Genomic DNA, 22,800 nt, shown 5'->3' with positions numbered 1-22,800 from the left:
TTAAAACACAAAACAAAAACAAAACATAAAAGTTGAATAAAAGTTGAATAAAATAGAATGGAAGTAGAAAAAAACCCCAAAACTCACAAAACACAACTGAAGCATTTTTAGATAAGATGGAAAAGTTGTGGAAGTGACAGAAACCAAAACATGTGAAAGATTGTACTGAGACATACTTGAAAAGGATTCATTGGTATTGTGCAGTAGAAAAAAATGCAAGGAAATCTGTGTTTTAATCACATAATTCATATAATATTGTAAACATTTGTTTGCTTTTAGCCGTTTTCTGTTTGCTTGTCACTTCTGCAGCTGTTTTGTCTCCCCAAAAACACTTCTCTCGTTTTGCTTTGTGAACTTTTTTCTATTCTTCTGTTGTTTTTGCAGCCTTTTTCTATTTGCTGCAGTTTCAGTGCATTTGAACACACAGGGCCACCGTACACATGGCTTTTTACATTGGTGCAGTTTTTTTCTCCTAAAATCCACATTCCTTAATCTATGCAAAAATGTCAAAGCTTAGGTGAAGTTAATATGAGACTTCAGTATAAAAATGTGCTGCTAGTGTAAATGATATCGTTCTTTAAAGTCACTTTATAATACGACTTCACCTGCTGTTTTGGTTTGGTTGGACGGGGGACACTTAGCGTTGGATAATCCACCCAAATACCCACATTAGTTCAATTTTACTGTAAGAGCAAACCTTTAGCAGTGTCCATGTTTGATCTGGACCAAAGTTGGTCTCTTTCAAAAGTATGTGGGCACTGATTGTAGGACTTGACCATGGACTCAAATCTGAGTACAGCAGTAGTTCATTTAAATTCAGTGTAAGAAAACGGCTCAAATAATCATTCAGCAATTGTAGATCACTGCGTTCATATTTTTAGGTAGACTACTTTGTTTTTATCTCTCACAGTCGTGTCAGTCAGCCACACTCACACAAACTTAATTAAGAGTCAGGATGAGGAGAACGTTCAAACTTGACACCACACAGAGAGGCTCGAACCAACAGAAAGGTTTGGTACGTGCAGATTAAAAAACTTTGTATGCTGATTTTGAACTGTGGCTCAGATTTAAAAGGATCAGCTCACTAATGTTGGACGTCAAGATTATCTTATTATTAATGTTGTAAACCACTAACCAAAGTACATGAACCATGCCACACACATCCTGTGTCTGTCTCCCACATCCACAGTTGTGGATGCAGGAGACAGACCCTATCTCTACTTTTAAGATTAGGCCCTTAGGCCCAGCATAACTAAGGCAGCATAACTCTCTTACTTATGCTGTAGTAGGTGTAGACTGCTAGGGAAATCCCATGATGCATTGAGTATTTCCTCTTTAGTCACCTTTCTAACTCACTATGTGTTAATAGACCTCTCTGCACTGAATCATACTTGTTATTAATCTCTGTCTCTCTTCCACAGCATGTCTTTTATATTGTCTTCCTTCTCTCACCCCAACCGGTCATTGCAGATGGCCCCGCCCCTCCCTGAGCCCGGTTTTTCCTTCCCACTGTCGCCAAAGTGCTTGCTCATAGGGGGTCATATGATTGTTGGAGTTTTCTCTGTATTTATTACTGTAGGGTCTACCTTACATTATGAAGTGCCGTTGTTGTGATTTGTCACTGCATAAATGAAACTGAATTAAACTGAACTACAGTATTTACAGCCTAAGCTAGTGTCCAGTGCTCTTCACTGGCTTTGCATTGATTTGAAGGTTCAGAAGGGCAAAAATTTCTCAGAAATTACTCTGTTAAAAGTAAAGGTTGCTCACCCCTCTCTCTTTATCAGTCGATATCTTCCCTTCATTCCATGGTCAGATGAGGGTGCTATGTGCATTTGCAGCATCTGTGATCATCTGGTACACTTGCATTATTTTTTCTGTGGCAAAAAACACCAATACGGACTGGCCTCACATTTCAGAGACTTTTACACAGTCCATCAAACGTTTCTTTTCATGCTTGTTACTGTTAGCTAACTAAGCTTGATGATAAAGTTGGACTAAGGAGCTCTTGTCACCCCAGACTTGACTGAAGCTATGGAAGCTTAGTAGTTTCTGCTGATAGTGTTCGCTCTTTTCCTCAGGTGGTTTTTGGTGGGGATCAAAGTGTTGTTAGTTGTGGTTTTCTCAAAAACAGGAAGTGATCTAATGTTTGTGTCACATATTTTATCGTTCTTCTTGTCATTAATTGGCGCCTTGATGTGTCACACTGTATAAATTACCACCATTTGGTGGGATCAAGTCTGAGCAGGCTTGATTACTTTTGACAGCTTGCTTCTGTATTTATGAGGAACTACAGAGTGCCTACAGATAGAACAAATCAGTAATTCATTAAACATTCTATTCTAGTAATAATGCATGATTGCTACAAAATCCCAAGACACTAACGTGACTCAGCAAACCATTTGGTCAACACTGGTTTCTCATCCTCTGCATAAGATGAACAGTCCTCCAGTCTATGCAAGGCTTGTAGGTGATATTTGTACAATGAAAAGCTCCTATGTCTGATCTCACTGTGTGTTTAACACATTGTTTTTTGCACCTTGAGATTCAAATGAGCACATTTTTTCCCTCTGCACAGTATGAATAATTTTGCAGTAGGTGGCTTGTGAAAATGGGTTTCTTTGTGCATGTATTTATTTATTTCATTGCTCATCAAAAGATGCAAAATCTGTCACTGTGAATGAATGCAACTCCCATTGTTTTATCACATAGTTTTTAGAAATTTTTTTCACGTTTTAGAGAAAATCCCACTCACGATTTTTTCACTACCGAAACACTTTGTATAACTAGTTTCTTATATCAGAGCCTGTCTTTTAGTACGCTAGTCTGCCTTTATACTGTTAATTATGCTATTAGACTGACAAGGTTCTACACAGAAGTACCAACTCCATCAGGTACAACAAGCCTGTTAAAATGCATGAGTTAAAGGCCTCTAGCATCATGTCTGTTCTCTCCTTTTCTCGCCATTTCAGTGCAGTGTCTGGAAATGACCACTAAACGGAAGCTGATTGGCCGGCTGGTGCCGTGCCGTTGTTTCCGTGGTGAAGAGGAAGTGATCTCAGTGTTGGACTACTCCCACTGCAGCCTGCAGCAGGTCCCCAAGGAAATCTTCAGCTTTGAGAGAACTCTGGAGGAGCTCTACCTAGATGCCAACCAGATTGAGGAATTACCCAAGGTACCCCTGAGTCATATGTTCATTTTCTCCTGATATAACTCTTCTTCCTTTTACTGACCTTATGTATTTTTAAAATTTATTCTTCTACTATTAAGCTTCTACTACTAAACTAAAATCTGTTTATTCTGACAGTTTATCAAATTCACAAAAGCTGTTCATCCACTGTTACCCTGAGTAAAAATTAGGGATCAAAAACTGCCTTTTCACTTCACCCACTCAGATTTATTGAGCTAGTTCTGCTTTTTGTGCAGCTGTGTATGTGATGCTGACCATTAGTCTTGTTGCTTTGTTTATGATTTTTTAGAATTTGGATTTGGGATGTGAAACACTGATGCTAACTTACAATGCCCTCTCACTATTGTGTCGCAATACCCTTACTGGACAGATATTGATACATTAATATCCATGAGTTCACACTGGAGGCTGCACAGAAGTAGCCCATGTGGGGACTGCTGATGCAGTGTGCCCTTCTAAAATTTCAAGGAGAATTACAGGTGCTGCTTATTAAAGGGCCGTCACATTTTATGGATATCCTGGCCTGGTTTAAATGACAAAGATGTTGAATTAGATTTCCAAATATAGCCTGCATGAATGGAGACAGTCTAATAAGGATGTATGAGATGAGATGTGTGACCTCGCATTTAACTTGCACAAAAAAATTCTGCTCAGTCTTGACAATGTATGTCTGTGCGAGCAATGCATATTAAGTGACTGGCTCCAATGTAAGTGAGTTGGGCAGCTTCTACATGTGTGTGAGTGTTTAGAAGGCTGTGTTACAGTGGCCTCTCCACTCAGAGCAGATCTGTCCATTTTAGAATATATATGCTGTGACTTATGTGCTGTAGTTTTGCTGAAGAGAATGTCCTAGAATTAGTGAAGGTGACATATTGCCTGGTCAATAAAATAACAAAACTATATATCACTAGCTGGGCCCACGTCCTCATTTTAGGTTTGACAGCGTTTTAGTAGGTAAAAATGAATGCTTTGACATGAATTGAGCTGTGGTTTGGGGAAGGCCTCGAAGGGGACTGATCCAGAAGAGAAGGACGACCGCTGCCTAAGCAAAAACCCTTAGTGATCCCTTATGTATCAGAAGTATCGGAACAGTTCAGACGCATTTTTTCTAAACACCGCATCTCTGTGGCTTTTAAACCCAAAACACACGGCGCCAAAAATTGGACCACCCAAGGATCGGGTTCCCCGACACAAACAGAGTAACATAGTGTACGCTGTTAAGTTCCAGGAGGATTGCCAGGATTTATACATCAGGGAAACCAAACAACCTCTGGCGAAGCGGATGGCACAACACAGAAGAGCTAACTCGTCAGGCCAGGACTGTGCAGTCTATTTACACCTACAGGCCAGTGGACACTCTTTCAGTGACAAGGATGTACACATCCTGGACAGGGAGGAACGCTGGTTTGAGCGCGGAGTCAAGGAGGCCATTTACGTGAAAAGGGAAAGACCATTGATCAGTGGTCTTTGATCAATGAGCTTTGATCAGTGGTCATGAGAATTTGCATATTAATGAACTGACCTCACAGCCCATTGTTTATTCAGTGGGCTGGTTTCAGTTATTGTGCAATGTTATGTTTATAAGGTTGGGGAAACCAGCAGTCAGCTGAGACTGAAGAAGTCAATGGATGAGTGACGAAATGTTTCTCCCATTGAAAAAGACAATGTGTACTTTTTTAATTGATATTAGCTCAAACTTGAATTGTCATTGCTCTACTGGCTTATTATCAGCTGGCTTATTGTTGCTAAATAACAATCAGATAAATTTATCAAGAAACACCTTCAATAAGTCTGTAGAAAAACTGTCAAGGTTAGCTTAGCTTGGTCATTGAGAGTAATACTCTTGCTGAGCCCATATACTTCACTGTTTGGCCTAAAACTCTGGCCTTATCTCTGGATGTTAAATGTGCCATTATTGATTCTAGCAGGCAGCAAGAGTGATTGAAAGTTTTGTTAAAATGCAGGGAGTGAAGACTGAGTGAAGCTGTTTTGCTATCTAGTTACGTTTTTTCTTAACCATTATATTGCTGCTCATTTAGAATCTGGTATATCGGAATCACCTTTCAGTTTTGATTATTTGCTTTGTTATATTTTTGTACATGCGCATTTCTGAATTCCTAAAGCATTTCTGGTACATACCCCCAAAAATTCTTTCATTTTTGTATATGTTTTGTTATTAGCATAATTTTTCTGTTTGAGCACATTTGTCTAGATGTCTTTTCCTTTCAATCTAGAATGTGTTTTGTCCTTTGGGAAGACATTACATTTGCATTATTAATAGACAAGTGCTGCTAAAGTGGCCTAGCTTTTTGAAAAACATTAAGTGCCTCATGCCTCCAGGTGACTTTCTACATCCTGTCAAGGTCATAATTCCTTTATCGTCCCTCTTTGTGCTCCCACAGCAACTCTTCAACTGCCAGGCCTTGAAGAAGCTGAGCATGCCAGATAACGACCTGTCCAACCTGCCCACCACCATCGCCAGCCTGGTGAACCTAAAAGAGCTAGACATCAGTAAAAACGGTATCCAGCCTAAACAACCCTGGTTTAAAATAACAGGACGAAACCTTATAAATGCAATACCGAAACTTCACAATGAAGAAGAATAAGAAACAAAACCAGGTGGTCCAGACTTTTGTGAAACTAAACATCATCTCTTCCTCTCAAACAGGAATCCAGGAGTTTCCAGACAATATAAAATGCTGTAAAGGCTTGTCTGTGGTGGAAGCCAGTGTCAACCCCATCACCAAGTAAGACACAAACTGTACACTCTGCGCATTACTGCACAGCTGAACCTGTTACACATTACTTTGGCCTCTGGTTTGATGGCTGTCAACCTTAATGTTTACAAGCTAGGCTGAAAAATTGAACATTGTGCAGCTAATTACTCCGAGCACGCAGCCTCTGGATAACAACCACGGTGAAAACGCTGACTGCATCATCAGAAGAACAAACATCTTCAAGACGTTCACATTGGCTCGGTTATATTTAGGAAGCAAATTTCAGTTGAAGAAAGGAAAGTGAGCTTCAAGTTTGCAGCATTTCACACTTTTACAGGTCACCCTGATTTTACATATTCATATTTATGTAGCACCAGAGAGGCTGAATATTTTACAATAATTGGCTGCATCCATAAACCCTATACAGCCCTGCTCTTGTATTCATATCCCGTAGAATCAGTATTGGCCTGCAGCAGAAGATGTAAGTATTTCAGTAGAGCGCTAGTGTTGTTTATCATTATACTTTGAGCATCAGGTGTTACACTTGTAATTGCTGTTTTCTTATCGGTGTGTTAATGCCACGAAGCAAAACTAGAGTCAACCACACAGTATCCTGCAGACAGCAAGGTTTCCCATGCTTTGTGTGTGTGTGTCAGTGTGTGTGTGTGAGGGAGCGTGTGCACGCAGCAGATGAGTCATCCGCAGGCTAACAGCAGTTAGCTGTTTCTGCAGGGGTTGTTATGGGAGCTTTGTCCATGTCTTATTCCACTGAGGCCGTTCAAGGACGCACACCTTTTTCATCTTTCTTGTTTTGCACAATTTCTTTCTTTCTTTCTTTCCCAGACTCCCAGATGGTTTTACGCAGCTCCTGAATCTGACCCAGCTCTTTTTAAACGATGCCTTCCTGGAGTATCTGCCTGCTAACTTTGGGAGGTAAACTGACTGTCTTTGATAGCTCGTGATTAAGTACTTTGGTGAACAGAGTCTCTATTTTTATGCACATACAGGTTCATTAGCCTTCACGGTTTGCTAATGAATTTGTTTCCAGTTAATCAGTTATCCATCTTTACATCATCAGTATACATTTTAGTCCAGGTTAAGGGTCATAGTGTGCTACAGTTTGCTAGAGCATATGAAAATTGCAGGTATTCTCTGAATGGATGAATACCAGTGGGTGGTGATCATGTGTAATGCTTTCAATGTCAAAATGGGTTTGGCACTGTTTTGTACCAAATTAAACAGGGCTTGTTTCTCTTATTTGACCTGACGTAATTTCCCAAGCATTAGCTGTTGCAGTCGATAGATTGTTATTGCATTGAATTAAGTTTCATGTGCCTTCTGGTTTTTCAGACTCTCCAAACTACGGATCCTGGAGCTGAGGGAGAACCACCTGAAAACAATGCCAAAGTGAGACAAACTGCCATATGTGGTTCTGAGTATATGTGTGTGTGTGTGTGAGAGCGAGAGAAACATTTAGTCTCATGTGTTCCTGAGTGTGCACTTGCCTTTCCAGATCTCCAGATAAAAACTGTATTTATCTCTGCAGGTGTTCTCAAATACTGACGAAGCCTGTTATAACATCAGTGTGTCACTCATAACTGTTTTAAATGTTTGCGGTTCAATGTTATGTAGCTGACTTTATCCTCACCATCACCACAGAGGACAGCTCAACTACAAACTGCTTCCAGACTCAATAACCTTGTACAGCACTTGCAGATTAACAGTGATTTCAGTAACAGTGTGTTGTGAAAAGTGGTAATATTAATGCCAGTTACACTACCAATGCCATTACTAAACTTAATCACAAAACATAATGAAATTTGTGTTCGGCTGATTATGTCATTGTTGTAAAAATGCGTCTTGGAAATATATCTTATATGACTGGAAATCCTGCTGGTTTCCCCTTTAAAGGATCCACATTTGTAAGGAAAATGCATCTGTGGGTTAAACAGCAGAGTTCAATATGTGGGTTGCACCTATGAAAAACTTGCCAAATCTTCTCTGTCTGTGCTAAACAGTAAATTCTGCTGTATACGTATGCTACAAGCTAAAGTCACCACAGTACAGCGGTTTGCTTGTCCTCAAAACTTGTAACAAACTGAGGAAGTTTGTCAGAATTTCCACAACATAAGAATTCACCAAATTCAGATGAAGTATTTAAAAGTGTAAATGTGTGCTGTGAGGTCTTCGGTGTTTAAAATTTTACATTTATGTACAAAATGTCAAACCTGTACTAATCAGTGGATTCTTTCCTCTCAGGTCCATCCACAGACTGACACAGCTCGAGAGGCTGGATCTGGGTAGCAATGAATTTTCTGAAGTGGTGAGACCAGCTAACGCATGTTTTAGAAATGAAATTAATAAATGAGTAAATGGAAAATTAGGAGAAGCAGAAACATAAAAGGTTGAACTATACAGTGCTGTGCATGCAGTATGTTTAAGCTACCAAACAATAAAGTAACACAACCAAAAGTGTTATCTGTAAATGAACTGCAGAAAAGAAAGGCTGCACCTGTAAATAATTAGCAGTCTCAATATAAATGTGAAGTCTAAATGTATAATTTACAGTGTGTGTTCAGTGAGAATGTCGGTTTTTCTTTTCACATGTCAGCCGGAGGTGTTGGAACAGATCCACAATCTGAAGGAGCTATGGCTGGATAATAACTCTCTGCAGACTATACCAGGGGTGAGCAGAAGTTGGGACAAAAAGCTTCATGTGAGCATATACAGTTGAACATGTCTATGCTTTTTTCCGATTTCTGCTTATTCGTCTTTACTCTGTTCTTTTCTCCCCGCACAATAGTCAATAGGGAAGCTTCGTCAATTGCGGTACTTGGACTTGGCTAAGAATCGTATCGAGACGTTGGACGCGGACATTTCGGGCTGCGAGGCCTTGGAAGACCTGCTGCTATCCTCCAACATGCTGCAGCACCTTCCTGACTCTATAGGTATACACATATGGAGACGCAAACGCACACAAAACCACTATGAGTCATTCAGAAAGTGTTACCTACTTTACAATGTTATCACATTACATTTATCAGTATTCTGTAGTTTATTACATTCAGTAATTACAATACAATTATAATTATATTGTTACTGTTGTGACAAATGTTCTTCAGTTATCTAAGCTTCAGGCAGACAGAAAGAAAAAAGCCTCAAACAAGCTTGTTTTTTTTCCTGTGTGTTTGAGCTACAATCAGCTGATTTTAGTTCGGTAGAGCTGATTTAGGGAAATCTGGAAAATCTCATGATGGTGGTGCATGAGATGAGCCGTCTTGTTCATAGCATTCCCAGAGTATTTTTATTTTATTTAATAAAATATTGATATTGCTATCCCTATATTAACACAATACTGTGAGCACATTGATACTATTTATAAATGCCACACAATATCACTGTGCTGTAGTTTGAATTCCTAGGTGTGTGTGACTATGCTGAGTGGGGTGTTTTTCCATTCATTGCCAAGAGGTTTGCTGAAAGAGAATTTGGAGCTAAACAGTGCATTGTTTATCTGCAACCTAAGCATCAGAAACTGTTCAGTAAATGTTTTGGTCATAGTTTTGAGAGATATTTGCAGTTACGATAAGAAATGCTGGAAATATTAAACCCTAGTTGTTTTTGATTGTGGCATTGCTTGGCTGTTTTTCATGTGTAGCCAGGATTCTTGGTCAGCTTTTCACAGTCTGTAGATGATGTAAAGCAGGGGTGGGCAACTCCAGGCCTCGAGAGCCGGTGTCCTGCAGGTTTTAGATGTGCCCTTGATCCATCCATCCATCCATCCATTCGCTTCCGCTTATCCTTTCCAGGGTCGCAGGGGGCGCTGGAGCCTATCCCAGCTGTTATAGGGCGAGAGGCGGGGTACATGTCTTGAAGTTCTCCAGAGCCCTGGTAATGAACTAATCATTTGACATTTGGACACCGGCACTCGAGGCCTGGAGTTGTCTACCCCTGGTGTAAAGAGTCACCTTACACCAACCAGTTGAGGTGTTTCTGTGTGGAGTTTGTATGTCATGGTTGTGTCTTGGTTCTCTGCAGATACTCTGAAATCCTCCCACAGTCCAGAGACACTCATAAGTTTTTTTAACTGCTGTTTATTTCCATATTCATCTTCTTTTTCTAACAGCCACAGGGAGCAAGTGGAGATGAATGTACTGTAGCACCTGAGCCGCAGGTTTGAGGCCCCTGCTCTAGGAACAGATTAACTTTGCATGTGTGTGTGTTTGCAGGAATGTTAAAGAAGCTGACAACACTAAAGGTAGATGACAACCAGCTGACCTCACTGCCTAACACCATTGGGAGGTAAGAAAAATGCACACACACTCCATCAGAGCCAAACACACATCTATACTTTTATAGTGTATACTTTTTTTTCTTCGAAAAACTTTAAAAGCTCCTTCAGCAGAACCTGCTGTCATTTTAGATGATCTCCACAGGTGACATGTATCCTTGGTGGGTTGTTGTTTTCCTTGTTTATTGCTGTTAGCTGCTGTGTTGTTATGCTGGCTGATGACTGGGGGGGGTTCTGTGTGTTGTGTTTGCTGCATTGCCGCGGCGTTAGTCCGAAGCCCAAGCAAGGGTGAGTAACATTAGCCTCCTGGATCCGGGGGTGTGTTCAGAGACAGACAAATGTTCAGCTGTGTTACAGATACAAGAATCCATGCTTGCTGCCACATGCTGTGCATGTGGGAAACATCTTCACATTAATACATGAATTACATGCAAACATAAACACGACTTTGCATTTTCTTCTTGTTGGGACATTTGGACGTAACATTTGAGTGAGACTCACATCTTTCACTGAAAAAGTAGCATACCAGTAAAAATCTGCAGCATTGAGATGGAAATGATTGCATGTAAAAATGATTACAGTAATGTGATTACATTCTCATTATTATCCATCACAGTCCAGATTTGGTGGCAGTAATTCCATTATTTGTTTTGGGAAAATATGAGCATTTATTAAATTAGGCAGAAGATTTTTTTTTTTTTTTTTAAATTTCTACTTAAAGTGCTTTTCTTTCATCTCTCTCTATATATTTAGAGATTAGTTAGAAGTTATGAGCTGGTAAATTTTTGACGAAATACAGTCCAAACATGGCCCAGAATTAGAGTGATATTAAACTACATCAGTTTGGATGGGAATAATTTAATTTTGTTGGGTTTTTTGGTTTGTTTGTTTGTTTGTTTTTACACTTTAAATCAATACTTTTTTCCATGTGGCTTTATGCATAAACATGTGCAGATGCCATGTTTAACATTATCATTACACTTTTGCAAGATTTGTATCTGAGTGCACTGGAAACATTTTGTCTTCCTGGACAGGTCCCAGGTTTTAGCTTCAATAAGTAGTGCTGTAGATCCATTATTTCCCCTTAAAAGGTCCTTTTCTTTAGTTTTTAAAGTGTTTCTTACTAATGATGAATGTGATCCCTTCCTAAAGTTTCAGTTTCCATGTAGAATAAATACTGCATATAGACTATACAGGATACGTGTTGAATCCACATAGAACATAAACATATAGAATGAATACTGCTGCTGGTACTACTACTGTTATTGTTTTGCTTACTAAAGTCTTAAAATGTTTAAAGCCTCTGCTACATTAGACATAAGAAAGGTGCCATCATGTTAGCGTATGCTCACTGGTCACTTTATTAGGTACACCTTGCTAGTTGAGTCCCCTTTTGACTGCCTTCATTTTCGGTAAAGATTGAACAAGTCGCTGGAAACATGCCTCAGAGATTAGTAACAGACAGCTTCATGATTACCAAAGTGTGCCAAGAATATATCCTAAAAATCATTACACCTACAGCACTGAACCGTTGAAAACACAGTGGAATTTTATTCTGACATTATCATAAAAATGTTCAAAGCTCCCCAGACCAGTCAATGTTTTTCCAGTCTTCAACTTTGGTGAGCCCATGGAAACTGTGGACAGAGCTCAGTGTTGTCTTCTGCTTCTATAGCCCATCTGCCCTTCATACCTTGGTTGTACTGAGCGGTTATTTGACTCCTTCCTATCAGCTCAGAGCAGCCCAGCCATTTTCCTCTGACCGCTGACATCAATAAGGCATTTTCACCAAGAGAACTGCCACTTGCTGGATATTTCCTTGAATTCTGATGATTTTTGTAAACCCTAGTTATGGTTGCTTTGGAAACCCCTGTAGATCAGCAGTTTCTGAAGTTTCTGTCCTGCACCAATAACCACGCCATTTTCAAATTCCATAAATCACCTTTCTTCCCCATTCTGATGCTCGGTTTGAGGTTCAGCAGTTCGTTTCGACTATGTCTATATGCCAAAATGCACTGATTAGATTTGCATAGTAATTGCAATATTTGCATTAACAAGCAGTTGAACAGGTATACCAAATAAAGTGATTGGTGAGTGTATACTTCTATATTTTTACTACCTATCTTAACTTGTTTGCTCATGACTAATGCTTCTATGAATGTGCATCTTGAGTATTTAAACCAGAGGGAACTGGGTTTATTGTTTTTTTTTCCTGGAAAAAGGAGGATTATAATCTTGTGATTGGGAACACAAGCAACGCTAATAGAAAGAAACTCGAAGTTAAATGTGGGGTGTGAAAGTCTACTCCTTTCCTCTTTTCTCCTTTTGTCTCCTCTCCTATCCTTCTCCTTCCTGTCAGACCGTATGGTGGCCCAGATGGTCCGGTCTATCGGGAATAATAATAGCAGACTAATGCAATGTTAACAGTGACAGTACATTAATGTAAAATTGTTGTCTCATTAGCATTAGCCTGCTGTTAGCGTGATGCTAGGACAATGATGGCAGTCAAAGGGGGGTCATAGTGTCCTGTAGTGGGCCTGCTGTGGATCTTGCTGTATATCTGAGTGGAGTGGAGAAATTGAGATCCAGGTTGAAGAATTTTCAGATATTCAAAGGGGATGAGATGGGTGGCCATCAAATGAGACCAAATTCATATTAGGCCATTTATTGATTGACTGGCTGATTGAATACCTGATGGATTCTTCAATGTGATGATCTTTTCCCTCTCTCTCAACACTCGCCTATTATTAACTGGTGCAAATTTTCCTTCTCATCATAACATATTTAAAGATGTGGCTGCTGACAGTCGTCGTGTTTGTTGCTGTCAACAAATCCCATGAAAAGTCTGAAACTAGCTAAACATGTCTGTGGAGCTCACTCCCCCACAAACCTAAGCAAAAAACTTTGAAAACATTTTGTGTGTAAATGCCTCAAAGAATCCTTAACCTGCTGTGCAAATGTTCATTTAAGTGAGGTAACACATTATTTTAATACACTTTGAGTTTATCGTGATAGTGTGTGAGGCTGAGGTGTCACCAAGGTAAATGATGAGGCTCATTTACTGATGTGTGTGTTGGACAACAATAGTACTCTATTGCTCAAAGAAAACATATATGTCAGGCTTTGGATACATATACAGTACTCCCCACCCCCCATCCATTCATTCCTGGTTTCAGTCTTATCACATGATGTGTTGACAGCTGTAGGAATAACGAATACTGCCATTCTTATTCTTTTAAACCCATGTCTGAGTAATTTAATGTTACAGAAGAGATTGTTTTGCCTGCAGAATGATTTCCTTTCTATCTCTGTCATGCTCTCTCTGCCTCTTCCTTCCTGCCTTTGTTCCTTTCACTCAGTCTGTCTCTACTGGAGGAGTTGGACTGTAGTTGTAATGAGTTGGAGTCGCTGCCTCCCACCATCGGCTACCTGCACAGCCTGAGAACCTTCGCTGCCGATGAGAACTTCCTCTCAGAGCTGCCCCGCGAGGTACGGAGATGAAGACACATCTTGAAATCTTTGCACTTCTATGTCCATTACTTAAAAAAAATAGGCTTTTGAAATCAGATGAATCTTTTTGATACAGCATGTATTATGTGCACGAGTGCACGCGGTTACTTTCTTTACATGGCAGACTTTTCAGTTCCATGTTGCAGCAACAAACTGTGTCCGCTGACAGTGACTTAGTGAAGTCTCTGTAAGCCTTTGAAGTGATTTCTACTCAGTGATATTTTCTCGATTCTCTTAATCTTTTAATGAGATTATGAGCGTTAGATGATCATATCCTCAAATTCTTCGTAATTTTACTTTGCAAGATGTTATTATGAAGCTGTTGAACTGAGTGTTGAACCCCTCCCTGTCCATAATTCTTAAAGCCAATCTGGGCCACTCGTTTTCCTCCTAACCATCTTCCTAATTAACCTAATTAGCTCCAACTAATGATGTTCCTCTTGGTGTTTCTTCATATTGAAGAACTTTTGTCATGGTCCTGGGTTTTTGTGTCCTTGTGTTTTGGTTCATGTCTTGATCATAATTAGTAATAGTAGTTTTAGTTCCCTCAGTGTTTCCCATCTCTTCCTTCCTCTGTCTCATCTTCCTGTTAGTGCCCATCTCTTTTGTCTTCTGGTTACTTCCTGTTTTACATTGAAGGTTCGTTTTTTTGTTGTTCTTATTCTAGTTTCCCTTTGTTTTTCCCTCCTTTGAGATTGCCAGCTTTGCTGTAATTGTCTTCACCTGTTGTTGATTGATTTCACTTGTGTTTGGGGTTTTTAGATCATTGCTGTTCCTTTTTGTGGTCAGCTATTAAAATTTCTTGTTAAACTACTTAGCCTTCAGCGTACTGTATTTGGATCCACTCCTGGAGTGATGCTTTTCCACGCTTTTGTTCCCATGTCCCAACTTTTTTAATGTTTTGTTGCCATTTAGTTGAAAATGAGCAATAAATTCTTGTCCTTGTCCCACTTTTTGCTATGATTTAGTAATGATTTGTACCTCATTTCATTCTGTTTTTGTCCATCATTATTTTAGCAGTCAGCTTTTTGGAAAGTGTTTTTTGTTTGTTTTAAATATTACATTTTTGAAATCTCGGTTAGAAAACAAGATCTGGTTCAAAGTGTGATGACAGATGTCAGGCATGTTGCAGATGTTCTTTTATTTATGTCTTTAGGAGTTATTAGGATGCTAGGTATTCCTAGCTTAGGTTGGTTGAAGCCCATCATTGAAAGAGAAGAAGATAAATCTGGATGCATTAAATGCATTACATGTTTGAATGGAAAACAAAAATTATGGTCACTTTAAAAACAACAGAGATTATTACATTTTGTAAACGTAAGGTGTTGAACATCATCAAACGCACCTTACAAAGATGCTCAAAAGTCTTATACTATCTCTAATTTAACACCCCTCAGTCTGAAGATGTCCAGTGTAATATAGGTTAATTGTGATGCTGTGGATCTTTCTCACTACGCGATGTATATGTAATGTAATCTGACTGTGTGTGTGTCTGTGTTTCAGATCGGTAACTGCAAGAACGTGACCGTCATGTCACTGCGCTCCAACAAACTGGAGTTTCTTCCTGATGAGATCGGACAGATGACCAAACTGCGAGTCCTTAACCTCAGTGACAACAGGTACACCCACACACACACAAACACACACACACGCAGAGACCAAGCTCCTTTATGACTCAGTAGTGAATAGATACAACGCACACACAAGCGCAAACTTTCTCAATGGTCGTTTTGGTTCGGTCTACTGTTTCCATGGGAATGGCTGAGTGTGTTGCTATGGTTATATGCTCTGCGGGCTGTACAGTGCGTGGGTGATGAAACATCTCTGTTTTTTTTTCTTTCTCACCTTCCCTCTTTTCCTCCCTCTCTGTGTGTCTCTCTCGATTAGGTTAAAGAATCTACCGTTTACCTTCACTAAGCTGAAGGACCTGGCAGCTCTGTGGCTCTCTGACAATCAGGTATCTCTTTCTCTCCGCCCACGCTCTCCAAGAGAGCGCGTATCTAACAAATGTGTGCTAACAAACGTGCAGCACAAACACACAACGAAATTGACATTGTAATCAAATTACCACAACTGTGTTATGGCATGTTTTATAAAATTGTGTTTCTCTGATAGACTTTCAACTTTTTATCCTTTCCTTAGTTTCTATCATATATCTGGGTTCTCATATTTAACATAAGGTCAACATATGTACAAGTAACGCCCATGAGCCACCTCTTCTACTCGTGGCTCTGTCTAATGTCAGAGAGTACATATCCCCAGTATGGTCATCTCAGAGCACAGAGGCTCACCTCACCTGCTGTTCACAGCTGCTGCTCAGTTTAACCAATCAGTAAAGAGAGTTGTTTTAAAAGGAATGGGCAAAGGAGCTAAAAGGGCCTGCACCGAGGTTCAAATAAGGATTACTCTTAACTTTGATTATGCAAAGTAACTCTGGCAGAGCTGGAGAGTATAAATATGGAGATGAGTCACTAACAGGTCCCTTTTACTTGCCTGTCACTGGAAGGTTTTTATTGTTAATTATCAATTAGTGTCGCGTTTCATTTCTAATGGCTTTTTAACAAAACGATGTGGCAAAGATAAATCAATAAAACAGGGAGATTTATTCACAACAGGGTGATAATGATGAAAAATACACATGCTAAATATTTTATGTCAGCTCCTGTTCATTTTCTCACTATTCTCTCCTTTGTTTTGTTTTTTTAAGACACTACAATGAACTGATAATTACTTGATTTTGTGCTTTCAGTGGAGAGTTTGCTGCATGTTAATCTTCTCAGTGATAAGACAGATGCTGCATGGCAGTGAATCATTTTATGGGCCCTCTGAATTTGATTCTCTCTGTGATGAATGCACTATATACAGCACAGAGAGTCCACAGAGATGATGCAGTTTTAGCTGTCATTCAGAAAAAACAGCCAAACTGTTCTTCAGCTCTTTGAGACATTTGCATTTTTAGCTTAAAGTTCAATCAAAGCCGTTAAACGAAATCAAGAGTCCCAAGAAGCTCGGAGCGTTATTTACCTGCTGAAGAGGAAAGCAAATTTAAAATTCAAATGCAATTTGTTTAATGGCAGAGCGTTCACACATTTACATTTAATATCACCACTTATGTCGGCATATTCTGCCTCAGTAATGAAACTCATATTCGCTCATGCTGTTTGATGCATTACAAGTGGCGACTCTGACGTCATGGGAATTCGGTCCGCATTAAAGTTTGCGAGGAAGACAGAAAAGTTTGCTAGCGTTGTATCCGAAAATAGAAAATGTAAATTATTTTGTCTCGATACAGTTTTAATTAGGATGTGTTGTGACATTTGTAATCCGAATGCAATGAAACATTCATTTTCCCTGTTGGGAAAATTGATTCGCAAATCCTTCCCAAGTGATTTACATTAATACTCGGCAGGTTTCGTTTGAAGTCGAGCTCTGCTGCAGCTGATTGTGCGAGCGATTTAAATGAGCAGCAGGCAGAAATCTTTGTTTTTTAGGAAAAGGGGTAGGTGCTGGTTAAAATTAGACATAATGGAATACATGTCATCAGTAAAAGTTCCTACAACAATACTGTTAAAACTTGTGTGTGTGTGTGTGTGTGTGTTTGCAGTCCAAGGCTCTGATCCCACTGCAGACAGAAGCCCACCCAGAAACCAAACAGAAGGTTTTGACCAACTACATGTTTCCCCAGCAGCCGCGACATGATGAGGGTACGAACTCCTTTTGTGTGTGTGTGTGTGTGTGTGTGTGCGCGCGCGTAACCCAGGTAAAGATTACCTGACAGTCTCAGACTATAATTTTGAACCCTCGACTGTTAATTTATGGTGTGTGTGCAGATTATCAGTCGGACAGCGACAGCTTTAATCCTACGCTGTGGGAGGAGCAGCGACAACAGAGGATGACTGTGGCCTTCGACTTTGAGGACAAGAAAGAAGAGGAAGACAACTCTGGGAAGGTCAAGGTCAGCTATATCTGTTTTGGGGTGGGAGGTGGGAGGTGGGAGAGGGAGGTCATATGGTGAATAGGGTGTCTGTTTATCTTTGTTTTTGCTACTGGAGCACCTCCAACATTAAGATTAACATGATATTTTACAAGTAAAGCACTGGTTGACTGATTGACTGGCTGATTTATTTTGAACATACAAATATTAATATTAAAGTAACAACTATAAACATGGTAAACAGAAAACAAAGTAGAAAATAAATAAAATTTTCACGAATAACTCCAAAAAGAGTTGGATGAAATTTACACTTATTTAATCCCCCCAATGCTATTTAATCCACAATGAGTGTTCCTCGATATAAAATATAATCAGACATTTTACATAACTGTATAACGACATACAACTCTACACAGACAATATACATAAATAAAACAATATATACTCCACATATATAGTTCATGCTTTACATCGAGTCAGACACTCTGGGATTAACACCCCTTTTAATCTCCGTACTTTACGAAAATAATCTCTGTTATGTTTGGACAATTTTTAAATTCCACACGCAAACTGTTCCATAATTTTACACCACATGTGGATATGGAAAACTGCTTCTGGTCGTCCGCATACTTGCACCTTAGAATTCCATTTACCCCTAAAATTGAAATGTTATTACAACGCAGATGTCATAAATGAATCCCTGCAGTAACACACAGTGCACATAAAAAAGGATGCATTTAACAAGGCATTGGTCAGGTAAATGATGTTATGTGTTCTTTTACACATGTGACAGGTCAGCTGTTACAGATTTCAGGTTTGTATGCTACTAGGATTCATTCAGAGACCAGCTGCTTCCACCTCGTTGGTGTCTGACTGTAGATTTCCTCCCAGTTTTGGAAGTAATTGTCCTCCAGTTGCCTCTCCTTGCTTTAAGTTTTAATGCTGTTTCCTGACAAAAACACATGCAGAAAACTGTGCACTTGTATGGTGAATTATTTTTGCAAGATTTCAGATAATAAGTCGTGGTTATGCTTACTTCCTTATCAGGTTTACTTGTTTGTGACTCGTGCCTTTATGCTGATCTTGGCAGATTTAAATTTGCTACTTCACTCGCCGCTTATTAAATACGGTCCTAAATGTCTTGTAGGTGGAGATAAACCTAAAGCGCTATCCAACGCCCTACCCTGAGGACCTGAAGAACATGGTTAAGTCAGTGCAAAGTCTTGTGGGCAAAAGCGTACATGCCGGACATGGGCACCAGCACCAGCTGAGCACAGGCACCGCCACCTCGGCAGGAACCAACATGGAACATACACACCTCAGCAAAGAGCCATATGAACCACCGTGGCCCCTGCCTCCTAAAGAGGTACAGATTACACATACAGACACATACAGGAGGTACAGAAGCAGCTCATCAACAAGCGTTTAGTCCCAAATCTATTTATTAGCAAAGCTGTCGCAGGACACACACATGATGCTTGTGTGTGATAATCTGATAACACTTCTCACATGCCAAGAGCTTACCTGAAGTAAGTACCTGTTCATCCTACAGTTCCTAAAAATGCAGAAGCTTAAGAATGTTGTAAGATTCAGTCACACTGTGAAGTCTCTGATCATTAAAGCAGAAGACAGCTGAGATCAACAAAAGCTTTTCTTATGTTTGTTCGTTTGAAGCAAATCAGTGCACAACTCAGAAACTGGAGCTGTGTTTCAGGTGACAGACAGAGAGATGCAGGACTTCTCTCAGACTCAGCTAATGGATCAGGGACCAATGCATAACTCTGGCATCGATATTCCTAAGAGGAAGGACAAAGAGGACTTGACAGAGAGCTCTGAGGTTTGTCTCTCACTCTCACATAAACACACACAATCCAAATAGATTAATTAGGTGTTTTTACTTGGTTGGTGGTCTTTTTATACCTTTTATATCCAGAAGATACCACTGAATACATCCAAAATGCAGTGCTAGCTGCGTGACACTGCACAGATTTCATCACTCATATGTCTGTAAGTTCAACATGTAAGAAAGTTATGATTTCTTTTGAAATCACTCTAACTCTCACTCACACTCTGACCTTTAGCATTCAGCACGTAGTTTCCCTGTGAGGATTTTGCAGACAAACAAAAGTTGTGTTTGCATTTAGAGCTACTTACATCAAACCATCAAACTTACTAGCTGGAATTAATCTTTACACCATTGTGTTTGTGTTGCATATGCACTCATGCATATACACCGTAATCAGTGCTTCCAATTCAGTTTTGCTTTCTCTAACAAGCTGATAACATGTTTTTTTTCAGAACTGTATTCAAATAGTGCAGACAGTACTGAAAAATGCGATTGGTTCATTGGTTGTTTCTTACATTAATAAGTCCACGTGGCCTTACATAAGAGAATCAGTGAAATGTAAACAGAATTCAAAACGCCAGAGGGGTAAAAGCACGCTCCATGATCCTACTGGGGATCAGAAACTCCAGAACCTGCAGAAATACTTACCAAAGTGTGTATTTATTTAACAAATGTGTGTATGTTTGATGCCAAACAAAACAAATTGTCTACATGAGATTCATGATCATTTTTTAAATCACAGAAGCTGCCTTTTCGTCTCTACTATATATGCCCAATGCTTTTTTTCCCTCTTCTTCCTCAGGATTCAATGGGCGGCTCTCCGAACGACATCCGTATCTCTGACATGAGGCCCACCCTGGTGGAGCCACCAATGTACAAACCAAAGGTGGTGTTGCTGGGGAAGGATAAGAAAGGTACTGTATTATAGCATAAACGTACAGCTTTAAGGCAACGTGTCGGAGTCATGTAGATACATGTAGACAACAAGGCTGCGCAGTTATTTAATGTGGGTCTTATAAAGAGCTTTGGGGCATGTTGTAAGATGAGGGCAGAGGGAGGGTGACGAGGAGTGCGCACAGCGAACCTCTAGAGTGAATGTTTGGCCATTTTTACCTCATTTGCCCTGAAGGCTTCGGTTTCATCAGAGAAAAAAAAAAGCTCACTTTTTACTGCCTTATCAAAAATCTGTCTCCACTCTGAATAACTGAGTGTCTAATCGCATTTTCAGAAAGAAACAGTTTATTATCAGCTCTCCGCAACAATCGACAGCTTTCACTAATACGGAGCTTCATCGTATGATCCACTCCTCCTTAAAAAAGCTTATTGCAAAATGATTAAAGCTCAAACAGCTTGTCTGCCTCAGTGGAGTATCAGTTCTTAGTGGAGGCTCTTACGAAGTAAATAAAAAGCTTCTTCTGGTTTGTTTTGTCAAGATTTGACTAAGTTTGACTCGGGAAGTTTTCAGATTGTTGGTATCCACACAGTGCACGCCTGTCTGCAGCCAGGTCAGCTCTCCAACAGCAGCTCTTGATTTCAGTGACAGCAGCCAAGTTAAATAAAGATTTTAAAAAGCCGTGTTTTATAACCAGGCCACGTCTTGCGTCAGTGCTGTGGACTAAATAGCGTCCACACGCATAATGAGAACACGACAGAGATCTGGGTTAAGAATCTGATGACAACACGAAGGAAGCGCGCAATTCCTTCACTTTCTAGTCAAGTGTTCGAGAGGCCCCTGAACACAGTTCTGGTGTGACTGTCAACGACTCAAAGAAGTCTTTGATCCACTTTTTGATTTGGTTTTAGTTCTGATTTGTTTTATAGGTTTGAAGTTTTTAAAAGGTCACAGGTGAGCTTTGAAACAGAGCAACAGATAAGAAGTGTAAAGTGTGTTTTCTTGATGATTCAAATATTAGAAAAATATTGGAAAACTTTAATTATTTCTGTTCCTGAGATGCCAGAACTAACAGCTAAAGTCCTTGAATAAAGAGATCAAAAGTCATCAAAAATGAAGATGATTAAATATCTATTAAGATGACATTATTATTGGGATATGACTTTACGTTTTCCTTTAATATTGGTGCCCATTGGACACTGCTTAGCTCTGTTTAAATACAAAATATGTCTCAGACATAGAAGACCGCATATCCCATAATTCTGTGAATTTTAAGACAGAAGGAGAGTCTAATCCTTACCTCAGAGCACATTTTTAAACAAGCCAGCTCTTTCCCTCTCATCCTTAACATGTATTTCTCTGTGTGAAATAATTGATGTTCAACATTTTCGCTGTATTTCCATTTGCGTCTTCCAGATAACGCTGCTTCTTGAGAATGAGAGCTTTTAGAAACCACTACAGTGTATTTTCCTTAATACCAACAGTGTATTCTAGTCTCTGTAGTAAAATGCTACACTGGGGTCTAACGGGACAAACACAGAAATGAGTCCACTGTCAGAGGGCAGAATGTCATTCATAATCATCGTTAGTGCCGTTTCTGTTTTAGTGTGAACTCTAAATCCTCACTCAAACTTCTTGAATAGATCATTTTACAACTGCTCTTTAAAGATTTTTCTGAAAAAAAGAAGATTAGAAATCAGCCTATTATTAGCTTAGACACCTGGATCAAGTAAAGTGTTTTTACGTTGTGGTTTAATTATAAATACCTTAAAAACCTGTGGTATGTAGCTAGTTAATCAAAATATAATGATTGGTATTTAAAATGTAAGAGTGAATCAGTGGTGAGTCTTATTTTAACAGTCTTGTAGGAATTGGGTCTAATAGACACGATGATGATTTAATTATTGTTTCAGAAAGATTGATGGAGAAAGAAAGAAATCGCCACGGCTATGAGGGCTATGAAGTTTTTTCCCCTGATGATTAAAATTTTATTTATGAAGAAATTCATGAAGTCATTACTAGTTAAAGTCAAAGGAGCACTGTTCATAAGCCATAAGTGCTGGAAAGACACCTGGTTCCTGTTTCCTCTATCAGTGATAAATAGTAAGATGTCCTAGCCTTACAGAGGGCTTTTTTAAAATAGAGCAACAAACTATTTTTTTTTCAAATGAAACAAGGCTTAGGAATTATCTGCTTCTGTGTATTTATGAATTATCCCAGGGAGTCGAACTGCTCTGATTTGATTTGCTTAACTCTCCACACCTTTGTAAAAATGGTATTTTTGTATCAGACAGTTAACACAAGCCATCAAATTAATAAGCACACAATGCACCAACTACACACTGATGGTATGAATGAAAAACACATCTGGCTTTTGCTTTCTCTGTGCACAAGGTAGGCTGTGTCAGTTTGAGCTCATA

General features: G+C 39.5%; 1 protein-coding gene across 12 annotated transcripts in view; it reads left to right on the top strand.

Moving 5' to 3' along the window:
• lrrc7 (leucine rich repeat containing 7) overlaps positions 1-22,800 on the top strand; it is a 132,889-nt gene that overhangs the window by 85,753 nt on the left and 24,336 nt on the right. For 7 of the 12 annotated variants that reach the window (XM_025899795.1, XM_025899793.1, XM_019346907.2 and 4 more), the window contains 18 exons: positions 2,973-3,175; positions 5,593-5,710; positions 5,859-5,937; positions 6,751-6,840; positions 7,258-7,314; positions 8,167-8,230; positions 8,519-8,623; positions 8,711-8,855; positions 10,137-10,209; positions 10,469-10,486; positions 13,558-13,687; positions 15,212-15,327; positions 15,596-15,665; positions 17,313-17,412; positions 17,539-17,663; positions 18,790-19,008; positions 19,357-19,479; positions 20,291-20,402. In XM_025899795.1, the coding sequence (XP_025755580.1) occupies positions 2,987-3,175; positions 5,593-5,710; positions 5,859-5,937; positions 6,751-6,840; positions 7,258-7,314; positions 8,167-8,230; positions 8,519-8,623; positions 8,711-8,855; positions 10,137-10,209; positions 10,469-10,486; positions 13,558-13,687; positions 15,212-15,327; positions 15,596-15,665; positions 17,313-17,412; positions 17,539-17,663; positions 18,790-19,008; positions 19,357-19,479; positions 20,291-20,402 (1,933 nt within the window). In that variant the 5' untranslated portion in view covers positions 2,973-2,986. The remainder of the gene's footprint in view (positions 1-2,972; positions 3,176-5,592; positions 5,711-5,858; positions 5,938-6,750; positions 6,841-7,257; positions 7,315-8,166; positions 8,231-8,518; positions 8,624-8,710; positions 8,856-10,136; positions 10,210-10,468; positions 10,487-13,557; positions 13,688-15,211; positions 15,328-15,595; positions 15,666-17,312; positions 17,413-17,538; positions 17,664-18,789; positions 19,009-19,356; positions 19,480-20,290; positions 20,403-22,800) is intronic. The other 5 variants (XM_025899796.1, XM_025899798.1, XM_025899791.1 and 2 more) reach the window with 4 other exon arrangements.

Source organism: Oreochromis niloticus, linkage group LG17, assembly GCF_001858045.2.
Source record: "Oreochromis niloticus isolate F11D_XX linkage group LG17, O_niloticus_UMD_NMBU, whole genome shotgun sequence".
NCBI lineage: Eukaryota > Metazoa > Chordata > Actinopteri > Cichliformes > Cichlidae > Oreochromis > Oreochromis niloticus.
Note: the sequence above shows the minus strand (reverse complement) of the source record. Positions and strands in the feature narration are given on the sequence as shown.